Source organism: Bufo bufo, chromosome 1 (genome assembly GCF_905171765.1).
Source record: "Bufo bufo chromosome 1, aBufBuf1.1, whole genome shotgun sequence".
NCBI lineage: Eukaryota > Metazoa > Chordata > Amphibia > Anura > Bufonidae > Bufo > Bufo bufo.
The window spans coordinates 288,609,813-288,622,567 of NC_053389.1; the positions used below are offsets into that span (position 1 = coordinate 288,609,813).

At 41.0% G+C, this 12,755-nt stretch overlaps 1 protein-coding gene across 1 annotated transcript in view; it reads left to right on the top strand.

Moving 5' to 3' along the window:
* FAT2 (FAT atypical cadherin 2) overlaps positions 1 to 12,755 on the top strand; it is an 86,729-nt gene that overhangs the window by 25,504 nt on the left and 48,470 nt on the right. Inside the window, exons 2-3 of the mRNA XM_040440299.1 lie at positions 7,649 to 10,918; positions 11,613 to 11,927. Of these exons, the coding sequence (XP_040296233.1) occupies positions 7,663 to 10,918; positions 11,613 to 11,927 (3,571 nt within the window). The 5' untranslated portion in view covers positions 7,649 to 7,662. The remainder of the gene's footprint in view (positions 1 to 7,648; positions 10,919 to 11,612; positions 11,928 to 12,755) is intronic.

A 12,755-nucleotide genomic window follows, 5' to 3' on the forward strand; every position in this document is an offset into this window, starting at 1 on the left:
CACACAAATGCTAGTAAAGGTATGTTTAGAAGGCTCTTTTGGTGCACAGTAGAACACTGCCAGAAGCATCCACATATACCATAGGAACCAGTAGACTGGAAATGTTCACTGTGGGAGTGTTGTAGACATGTTCTGTGACCTGTGAAGACCGTTGTGCAAGAAGGGGGGAATATATGAGCTGTGGTATCACCTGCCAATGGTAGATCTTGAGTTATCTACTGCATTATCTGAAGCCTAACTGTGACTCTGTGTTATAATTTTTTTTTTTAATATGAATATATACATATAGGTAGCTCCTTCTAGTGAAATTGGTACAGTGTATGTTGCTCAGTAGAATATTATATATTGTTTCACTTAACTGTTTACTTATAGCATCACTATCTCTTGTGTTACAAGGGGACCTCTTCTTTCCTCTACCCCTCAGCCTAGTGCAACCTCTCACCAGACAGTCTATAGCAGGCATGCTCTACCTGCGGCCCTCCAGCTGTTGCAAAACTACAACTCCCAGCATGCCTGAACAGCCTACAGCTATCAGCCTACAGCAGGGCATGGTGGGAGTTGTAGTTTTACAACAGCTGGAGGGCCGCAGGGTGAGCATCCCTGGTCTATAGAGTGTTTAGGGTGGATGTGGGCCACCAAGCCTTTTGACATCATGGATATAAGGAATCTGGAAATTATAAATACAATGATATAAGCAATCACAACAATTGTATTGACTAATAGAAAGTTTTAGCAGACTTTTTGGGTTATGTAGCAGGCCATCCAGTAGAGCTCAAGGTCTTTTGAAGATAGTCTCAACATGTCAGCTCTACCTGTTAATGCAGTTTTTGTGCCAGAATGAATAAATTTAATAATCAGATTAAATATTCAGAAGGTAAAAACTTGCAAGCTCATCATATGTTAGCTCTGCTGGCTAAGGTGTCAGGTTCATGGAAAAGATTTTTTTTTTTACCTAAGGCTACTTTCACACTTGCGGCAGGACGGATCCGACATGCTGTTTACCATGTCGGATCCGTCCTGCGGCTATTTCGCCGTGCCGCCGGACCGCCGCTCCGTCCCCATTGACTATAATGAGCTCCGGCACAGCACGGCGGTGCACGGCGAAAGGCCGCTGGACTAAAATTACTGCATGTCAGGCTTTTTAGTCCGGTGGCTTTCGCCGTGCTGCGCCGGACCTCCGCTCCCGTCCCCATTATAGTCAATGGGGACGGAGCGGCGGCACGGCGAAATAGCCGCAGGACGGATCCGACATGGTAAACAGCCTGTCGGATCCGTCCTGCTGCAAGTGTGAAAGTACCCTAAGTTCTTAAGTTTGGAAATTAATTTTGCAAATGATAGTTGGATTAGATTTCTATTAATACTCTAGTCCACACAATGAAGGTCTTGTTAGTTTTCCCGGTTCTTTATCCTTTTTTCCCACCAGTTGTGTGCACAAGCCACCCACAGCCAGACTCTTCTCTCAATGGCAAACAGGATGTTTTGGGGAAACTTCACTCCGCTGGCTGCTGGTAGCAGTTACATATCGAACAGACTTGTGATATCTAAGTTGTTGGGCAGTGTAAAAGACAAGCACACACCACACTTCAGTGAGCAGTGAGTTGACATGTGTCAACGTAAATGCCGAGCAGTGACAGACTTAACAAGTCAATTAAGTTTATGACCGCTTTGGTGATTCTCACACACACCACCCCAAGTGACATCCAAAGCCATGAGTGTCATAATGAGCCAAATCCCAGTTTCAAGATCATCTATCACTTATATAAGTCATATTTAAGTGGCATGAGCATATATGGAAAGAGTCATTAAAGGTTTTAGGGTAGACCTACCATTGTTCAGTAACAAGTATGTTTCTTCGTCCAAGGTTGCCTTTTACGGTACATTTGACTAGGGTTTGGATAAATTTTTGTTATCTATTTCATGTCTTGTTTCCCAACATGAACCTAGCATGAAGGTGGTGGAGGTAGTAGAACCAATGATCAAGCATATAAAAATTCAAAGCAAAATATGTTGATCCTGTAGTTCATGCAGGAGCCCCTTACATTGAAAACATTTCTTCTTGTGACATCTTACGCTGCGTTCAGACCTGAGCGTACGGGATGGAGCGCTCTGTATGCGCGATTTTATGCGCGTTTACAGACACGGCTCCGGAACAAGCGAACGCCCATTGTCGCGCTTTCCCGTCAGTCTATGTACGGGAACGCGCGACAAGACGCCCCAAAGAAGCTCCTGTACTTCTTGGGGCGTCGGGCGTTTTACAGCGCGATCGTACGTGCTGTGAAACGCTCAGGTGAGAACCATTCCCATAGGGAAACATTGGTTCTTGCCTGTTGAGCGTTTTACAGCGCGTAGGAACGCGCTGTAAAATGCTCAGGTATGTACCTAGCCTTAAGGCATTACCAACTCACTAGCCCTTCAACCACTGTGTTATGTCTAGGGTCGTACTGGCCCACGAGAGTACCAGAAGATCTTCCGGTGGGCCCAAATATAATATAATGGGCCCCAAAATTTGAAGAGAAAGATTGCATTTGGAGCTGCCTTTTGAACTAATCACTGTCCACTTGGGTCTATGTCTTAGGTTTTGAATCAATTAGACTTTATCGATGATATAGGGGTTGGGCCCTGGGTGTAATTTCCTCTGGAAATCACTCAGCTTGCGGGAGTGTGTTTTTAACAGAGAGAGGTAATTAAAGAAGCACTTCCATAGTTTTTTTCCATAAACCTAAAGAAATCTCTACAAGTATGTCAAAACAGTTTATACTGTTGCCTCATCCCTGCTACAAGTCCTCTTTCTGCCTTCTGGTTTTCTTGTGCTCATCAGTGATGAGCGGCAGGGGCAATATTCGAATTTGTGATATTTCGCAAATATTTAGGCGAATATTCGTCATATATTCCCGAATTCAAGAATTCATGATCTCCAGTCATTATTTTGCGATATGAAAATTTGCGATCAAAACTACTACCTAAAATCAAAGATATTGCAGCCTACTCATTGGCCCACAAGCAAGAAGCAAGAAGAAGTAAGGGATCATGGGTACTGATGAAAAAAAATCTAGAATATTCGCAAATATGAAGATATAGCACTATATTCTAGATATTCGCGAATTCTCAAAGTGACAATATTCACGATAAAAATTTGCGATTAGAATATTTGCGATCAACACTAGTGCTCATCTGCCATATCTCTCTACTATATTCATTAAAAATGGCTACTGCTGTTTCAAAATGCCTTCACATGTTGCTGCAGTCTTGCCTACAAGTCCCAGAATACTGCTATCCTAAGAGGGAGAGTGTAGGCATTCCCTCCATAATGTTGTTTCCACCCACTGATCCTCCTTTGGGCAGTCTGTATTCTCATAATCCTGACAGGACCTTATGATGTCACTTGGTCATATGACTCATCATGACTTGATCTGGTCACATGACTATGGGATGTCAAAAGGTCCTTGAAGCTTAGTGATTCTAGGCATTCTATGCTGGGGTGGAGGAGGAGGAGGATGTAGTGGGAGGAATGAAGAGCTGCTGAGGGGTGGAGGTACAGCAGATGACGATCTTCCTTCAGACTCTGCTTGTAGTTTCCATCTGCACAGAAAGGGCTATATCGGCTTCCTGGGGAAGACATAAGTATAAGGACAGAAAAGTTAGTTCTATCTATGTCACATGATGCAGTAACTGAAAATGAAGATGTGGATTTCTGTATAAATAAAGCATCTAAAACAGTAACTTTATTAGTAAAAAAGGTTTAATATCTCTTTGAAATGCAAGTCTGAAAAAAAAACATGGAAGTGTTTTTTTAAGTCTCTGCTAGACTTCTCTTGGAGCTGCATACCTCTGGTAGGAAGAAAGAATCACCCATGGTGAAACTCAATATGCTCTTCTTTCCCTTGAATGTCTACGATCATGGGAGATGCAGGACAAAACCTGGCACATTCAAAACTAAGCCTGTGTCACTGAAACTGGCGGGTCCAGCCGGCTTTTATCTAATGTGTATGGGGGTGATTGTAGGCTGTGAAAATTTAAAAGTTGATCTAGTTCGATTTATAAAGATCAGCCAGAGCAAAGCAAAGAAATACATACTGAATAATAAAATGGATTTAACGTGTACCAATATTAACCACTCTAATGTTCCATCCGTTAACCAGTTAAAAAAAAAACATTGAGCATATTTTCCCCTATTTCCCAGCAGCCTTATCATATGCACCATGTACAGGGGCGGACTGGGAACTTAAAGTGGCCCTGGAAAAATTACTAAAAGTTGCTCCATTTTGTAGACAGCTCCAAATTGATGGAAGGCAGGGCCAACACAAGTAGGCGAGCTCAGCAATACCATTGTGTGGCACATTAGATCACCCCAAAAGAGCCAAATATCTGTCACGGTGGGGAGTGGGGGAAACCCCCCACCGTACAATGTAAAATGGATAGGGGTAGCAGCTAGACCAGGCTACCAAGAAAAGGGATCTGGTCACCTCCTATAGCATCCCTAAATCTGGCCCTGTTCTCCTAACTGTATGAGCCGACCCTTAAGGTAGGAGGGCCCATACACTGGAAACCTCAGAATCTTGAAATCCCTGAATATTCCTGAGGTTAGGAGACAGGGACAAGAGACAACCAGGTTCATCCAAGACACGGATGAACCAGAACCAGAGTCTCCACAGGCTTAGCTGCAGGGAAAAGTAGACGACTGAATACAGCAAAAGAGTCGGCAGGTAAGAACACCAAAAACACACTTACCTGCCGCAGACACCACGACTGGAACCCGTGCATAAGTCCAGGTGCCCACACAGTAGGACACCGTACAAACAACACCACACACCGGAATCCAGCACATCTGGTACATACAGCAAGGTGCACAGCAGCCCCAGGCAGCACTGCATCCAGACTTATGGTTCACCCCTCCGGGAAACCAGGCCCCTTCCGGAGGTAGCAACATACCGGGTGACGTATAGCATACATGCAGGGACCAACACCAACAACAGCCCAGACATGTAACAACCAACAAAACGCTTCACACACCCAGAACATAAACCCACACCACACATACAACAAGTGAGGGTAAAGGTACATGGAGGGTACATAAGGGAGGACAATTTATGTTCCATAAGGTGGCCCTCAAGGACTAGGCAGAAAAGCCCAGGCAAGGAGCAAAGCTCCAACACCAAGCAAGGCTGTGGTACAACTGCACCCAGCCAGCAAGCCACAGGTATATATCAAGCCCGCGGCCACACCCAGGAAACACCTTAATCCCCACTAGCATAAAGATTAACCCCTTGCTCACAAAACAGCAGGAAGGCAAACCTTAAAGGGGAAGTGCACATGCAAACTACCAACAACACGTTGCCACCGGCAACCAGTCTGCATGGCAACCGCGTCACGGTCAAACACCAATATGACCGGGACAATACCACAGTCCATCACAAAATAATGCCGCCAGCTGCACAAAATACATCCCCAAAAACTTCCAGCGGCCGTGAGGAGAGCTCAGGCGGCCCCCAGGGGAATTTTTCCTGTAAGGTCTATGGCCAATCCGCCCCTGACCATGTGTCACCACAGAAGGCACTGAAAAGAATATTCTAACATAAATCTGATACACAGGTATCTTATAGCCAAGAGAGGGAAAAGCAGGATGTTTGTTTAAGAAAGGGAAGTCATAGTTTTTGCTTTGATGAGTTTTATTCACATGAATTAGATGAAAGCATACATCCGCTATTTGCTGTAGACATTTTGTTTAACTATTCAGTCTTTTCATCTAAGCAAAGTGCAATTGGTTGCACATGACAATATAACTATGATAAGCATATATTATAGTTGTCTGACACATGCAGTTTGCACCCACCATCAAGTTCTCTCGTAAACTGTCTTAAAGGTCCCTCACACACACACACACACACACACACACATTGTTTTCGGTGGGACTGGTGTACCACTATGTGAATTTCAGTGACCGATCCTTTTGTTTTCCTTGGAGATAAACCGCTTTTTTCTTGCCTCTCCACTGAAAACACACATACAGTCAACTGAGCATGCATGTGTGCGTGCCGGAGTAGGGGGGGACTTTAGGATATTGAAAGTGTATGGTCACCTTAAGACACAGTAAATGTTCTTGCAGAAATAGCACCACACCTGTCCACAGTCTGAGTACAGTATTGCAGCTCAGCCTTATTTATTTCAGTGTGGCTGAGCTGCAATGTCAGAAAAAACCATGGCAAATGTGACGCTGTTTTTGAATAAAAGTAGAAATGTAGCCACCCATAAAACCCTATTGTATTCCGCCATTGTGCATAGGGTGAAATCTGTGACTAGGCCTCATGCACACGGCCGTGTTCCCCGGCCGAGAGCGGTCCGTAGTAACACGGCCTGGATTCCTGTTGAGAGCAGGAGCGCACGGCGTCACTGGTTGCTATGACGCGTGCGCTTCATGCCGCCGCTGCACTACAGTAATACACTATACTGCTCTCAACAGGAATCCAGGCCGTGTTACCATGGACCGCTCTCGGCCACGGAACACGGCCGTGTACATGAGGCCTAATTCTCATGTAACATTATGCATATTTTGTTCTCAATTTGGTGTAGATTTTCATTGTGGAAAATCTTCCCCATGTGCCAGTCCTATTGTATGGGACAAATTCATGACTACGCCGTGTACATTAATTATATTTGTCCCATCCACCCAATTAAAGTACAGATCATCTTTGCCCAAAACTAAAGAAAATAATTTTCTGATGTTACCAAAACTTACTGTTTAGGTCCCCTAGAAACTGGACCAGTAAAATGGGTATGTTAAAGAAAACCTGTTCTATTAAGATTGCAGAAGTGAAACCACAATTAGGGTGTGTCTTGGCTAAGTTTCCGATTATAAACAAGCTAACTGGTTTTCAGTACTTAGTCAGCATAACAGTTGATTTATATTTTTTATTTTTTGTTAGCCTTTAGTTCAAATATTTTATGGATATTAACCCTACCCTTTTTTGTGTAATCAATGTAGCAAGAATATAAAAGCAAGCAAATATAGAACTACAAATAAAACTATGTATACTGAATAGCTGAGAAAACCAATTAGATGTATTTTAGGTGACCAGCAAACTTTGGTTGACTTCAGCCCCCTTCAAGAGTAGATAATGATTTAAAAAGTCATAAAATCAAGTAAAAGTGATATATTATCTATTATAAAAGCACCGAACGATCGAACAACAAGCGATAATTGTTTAGTTTCTCATTCTTGTTACACCTAAATCATCATTCATCGTCCAGAATTCCAGAAGTGTAAAAAGATATCCTTTTCAGTACAGATGATTCCACAGTGGATGGACATCACCCACACTTTTAGTGTAAATGCAACTGTTTCCCCAATAAACAATTTATTACACGATCGCATTCACAAATTTTTTTGATACTCCATGCATCTAAAGGGTTGTCCTCATCAGGATCATTGTAATTCTATAGATACAAAACTAATGCAACTAGGCCAAGCCATAATGGGGTCTTGGTTGCCCACAAAAAATGGGCCCTTATCCACAACAAAAGGGTAAGTTAATTAGAATTGGCTCAACATACATATTATATTTATCAATAAAGAATTATATATGTTATTTGACATTTGATTGGATGTTTAGACTATTTTTGGACTTATAACGTGTCTTTGTTCCATTTTTAGGAAGACATTACACAATGGTTTGCTTTACCATCACCCAAGAAGTCCTAGTTATTGTCATATTGCTGCTTCATTATACATCTACTGAAGAAAGACCCAACAATGAGGACTCTTCTTTGAGTTTCACCCAGAGTTTGTATCATACAACTATCTATGAAAATTCTGCTCCTAAGACTTATGTATTGAGCCAAGTAAGGATGGGCATTTACTTGAAGGATCCTCAATGGACGGTAAAGTATCGGATTGTGTCTGGAGACCCAACTGGACTTTTTAAAACAGAGGAGATGGTGGTTGGGGATTTCTGCTTTTTGCGCATAAGGATAAGGAGTGGCAATACAGCCCTATTAAATAGAGAAGTTAAAGACAATTATCATCTACTCATTCTTGCCTCAGAGAAATCCTTAGATTATGAAGCACGGACTAAAGTTACAATCCAAATTTTAGATATGAATGATCTAAGGCCTCTCTTCTCAACAACATCATACAAATTTACAATTAATGAAGATGCTCCTCTTAAAACTATCATTGGAAAGATAAGTGCCACAGATGCGGATTTCGGACAGAATGCTATGTTCTATTATACCTTTAACACCAAGTCGTCACTATTTAGTATCCATCCAACAAGTGGGATTGTCATGCTAATTGGCCACTTAAACGCAACCCATAGAAATGTTCACAAGCTGGAAATTTTAGCTGTTGACCGTATGAGAAAAATTGCAGAGGGTAATGGATTTGGGAATGTAGCTTCATTGGAGGTATTTGTGCAGCCAGCCCCAAGGATGCCTCCATTTATCTCATCTGTTACAACAGCCATGGCTGACTCATCTGAGAGACTCCTTTATGCCACTGTAGTCATGGACTTCTTAGATCCAGGGTGCAGTATAGATTCTGTTGAGATTGTTGATGGAGATTCATTTGGTTACTTTAAAGTGCTAAGGTCATATGTGGGGAAAAATGAATTTACTGTGGTATCAACTGCACAGATAAACTGGCTAGAACATTCACAAGGCTTTAATCTAACTCTTAGAGCCAAAGACAAGAGAAAGCCACCAGTTTATTCCCCCCTCAAATCAATTTACATCCCTCCATGGAGATATGCCATGGCAAGATTTGAACAGGATGTCTATAAAGTACAGATTAGCGAATGCTCCCCTCCCGGTACCCATGTTGCTATAGTAAAAATTCATCCAGCAGCTCCAGTGGGTGGATATTATTTGAAAACTTCTACTGATAAGTTTCGACTTATGCGAAACAGTGGTTTGATTCTCACCAGTAAACATATGGATGTAAAAGATCATTCTCAGTTCCATTTAGAAGTTACAGCACTTGATGGCCAGGTCTCCACTACTGTTATTATTGACCTTATAGACTGCAATAATCACTCCCCTATATTCACTCAGTCCAAATATGATGGAATATTCAATGAAAATTCTCCTATTGGAACAAAGGTATTAAAAGTTTCAGCAACTGATACAGACACGGGAAACAATGGCAAGGTAAATTATAAGCTGGTTAGTCCAAAATTTGCTCCATTTATAATTGACCCAATAACTGGAGTTATTTCTAACAGTAAGGTGCTTGACTATGAGTTAAATCAAAGAATATATTATCTGAAAGTCTGGGCATCAGATCTGGGCTCACCTTATCGTAGACAAAGTGAAGTTTATGTTTCTCTCATCATGAACAATCTAAATGACAATGCTCCAGTTTTTGAGAAGGTCAACTGCAATATAAGCATTACAAGAGACATGTCTATTGGGGAAAAGGTGGCTGAACTCTCAGCAGTGGATGTAGATGAGCTTCAGACCATACGGTACCAAATTCTATCTGGCAATGAGCTACAGAAATTTCGGTTGGATCCAACATCTGGAGAAATTACAATCAGAGGTGACTTGTATGACCCAACATCTTCACATTCTTATTTCTCATTAGTTGTTACTGCCAGTGATGGAGAAAATGAAGCTGTGTCCACATTTATTAATATCACAATATTAAATGAAGGTTCTCCCAGATCTGCACATTGTGAAGAAACTGGTGTGGTTAACAAGATAATGGAGAACATGAAAAATTACTTCAGTTTACAACCTGAAAAGCAAACCTTTGAGGAGGACACATCATTTAACAACCATCTGATAAATAATCATGCACCTCAATTTGATGACAATTTTCCAGTATCTAAAGATGTGAATGAGGATACAGTTGTCAATTCTTCCATTGCTTCATTGACTGCCACTGACCTGGATTCTGGATTGAATAGCAAGCTAGTCTATGTGATATCTGATGGAAAAGATGATGGCTGCTTTGACATCAACATGGAAACGGGAGAGCTGATTGTCTCCTCACCTTTAGACCATGAATCCACAAGTTCATATATTCTTAATATTACAGTTTATGATCTTGGAACACCTCAAAAATCATCTTGGAAACTTCTAGCTATTAATGTGTTGGATGTAAATGATAATGAACCAAAGTTTCCTTCATCTGGATACTGTGTGATGATACAAGAGGATGCTAAGATTGGTAGTGTTGTAGTTAAAGTAAAGGCAAATGACATTGACAAGGAAGACAATGGCTGGGTAAGGTATTCACTTCTAAACCCAACTGATAAGTTTACCATTGACAGTGTCACAGGTGACTTAACAGTTAAGAGCGTGTTAGACAGAGAGCTGTTGCCAAAATATAAGCTTAAAGTAGAAGCCAGAGATCAGCCAAAGAAAGATAGGCAACTTTTTTCTGTCACTGATGTTGTTATAACACTGGAAGACGTCAATGACAATGCCCCATATTGCCGACCAGTAACTGGCAATGTAAAAATTGCAGAGGACATTCCCATAGGAACTGTTTTATACTTTGTAGATGCTCAGGACATTGACTCTGGACCCAATGGAGAGGTATCTTATACCCTTATTAACAATGAGCAAGGGATATTTAGTGTGGAAAAGTTTACGGGTGCTTTGATATTAGAGAAAGAACTTGACTTTGAAACTAGAACGTTCTACAACTTGACTGTCAGAGCTACAGATGCCGGCCACCCATTTCCACATTCTTCTATATGCCACGTGGAGATAGAAGTGCTCGATGTGAATGAAAATCTACAAACACCTTTATTTAGAACATTTGTCTTCTCAAGCTCAGTATTGGAAAACTCTCCACCTGGGACACTAGTCCTTTCAATCACAGCTCAGGATGAAGATAAAGGGAAGGATGGTGAAATACGTTATTCCATAAAGGATGGAACAGACGTCTCAGTTTTCAGCATAGATGAGGAGACTGGTGAGTTACAACCAGATGATGTAAATGTTATTTGGTCATATTTAATTGGCTGTCTCTTGTATCATAACATAAATACTCTGCCTGATATGATAAAATCCAATTTAATGAAATCTATTTGCATAATCTGCCTTTGTGTGGCTTCAATGAAGAAGGTAGTGGTGGGACTTCATGTGAAAAAGATATGTATAGACAGTTGTCAGTAATACAGCATTGGCTTTGGCCCTATTTGTAGCACATTTATGAAACATCTTCAGCATGTACACTAGGAAAACCTCCCAATGCATATGCTCAACATATCATCCTGAAGTATACAAATGTATGCTATGCAGTTTCATTGATTCCCATAGTAGAAGAATGCATATCATGTGGTAAACGTTTCTTTGCTAGAGTCACTTGTAATTCAACACACTGAAAAAAAATGAGAGACAACTCTTTTGGCATATGTCAGACCCATTATATCCTATGAAAAGATTTGGTGTGCACATGGGAGTAATGTCCTATGTGTGTGCTTAACATAGGATACAAATGTGATGTGAACACACTCATCAGTATAGGATTCTATTCCTGTTTTCTTAGTCCTCATGCACATAACCATATTTTTCATCCGTGTGCTATCTGCATTTTTACAGTGTATTCCAAAATGTGTGATCTAACTGTGATTCAGCAGTAATCATAGCATTGGTGTACTTTTCAGGGTCTATCAAGACAGAGGCTCCTCTAGACCGGGAGTCTACTTCTCGTTACTGGTTGACCATCTGTGCTACAGACTTGGGTTCCATTCCACTGTCTTCAGTGGCTGAAGTCTACATTGAAGTTGAAGATGTAAATGATAACATCCCTCAGTTATCCAAGGCTGTATTTTATGCTTCTGTGCCTGAAAATTCTCCTCCCAATGTTTCCATCCGCCAGCTAGATGCCACCGATGCAGATTCTGTTTCAGCTGGCAAACTTTCCTTCCATTTCTCCAGTGGAAATAATCAAGGGTTTTTCATGTTAAATCCAAATACTGGTAAGTTAAAATTTATTGGTTTAGTATGTAATTTTTCATAATCCAGGCTGTTGTCTTTTGCATGTTGTCTAGGACTTGTGTTACTGCCAGTAGTCATAAATATAGAGAAATGATTGGAACCATTATATTCTACGATCCATCTTGGACCACCCTCTTCTGACATTCGCAGCAATCTAGTAATGTGGAGACGTATTCAAAGTGAGTTTCTTGCAGACCACTGTTTCTCCACATCCTAATATAAGTACCACCTACTGGAACTAAGGCTGAATTTGGGTCAAAAGTCTAATAAAAAATGTGTGAGCCCTTTGTCAAAACCTACCCAGTCATGCATATGTGACTATGTATGGTAATAATTTAGTTATGACTGTGAATGCTGTAATAATTCCCTAAAAATAATTAAAATAGGTCAAAAGTTATTAAAAATCTAGAATTAGTTGTTGTTTTTTTGAACAGCAACTTATTCAGACTAATATAGTTTTTGATACTAGCGGACTCATCAGATTTTAAACCTGTCCTGCCCTTGACTTCTATTAATCTTACTCCTCCACATAACCACTCCCAAAACCGCACACTGATCCTCACTCTGATCCACTGTGTACTATGAAGCAGATTAGATGAATGACGTTGCTGAAAATGTTTGTTTTACCTGCTTACACTTTCACTGTAAATTACAGTTTTATCATTTGCAGCCCATCTTTTTTTCATGAGTGCATTAATGTATCACAAAAGACGTCTTTAAAAATGCATTTCAGGACTTGATGTTCCCATAACACAGCTCTCTCTTTCTAGGAAGCATTACTGTAAGGCTTGTGATAACAGGTGCCCATA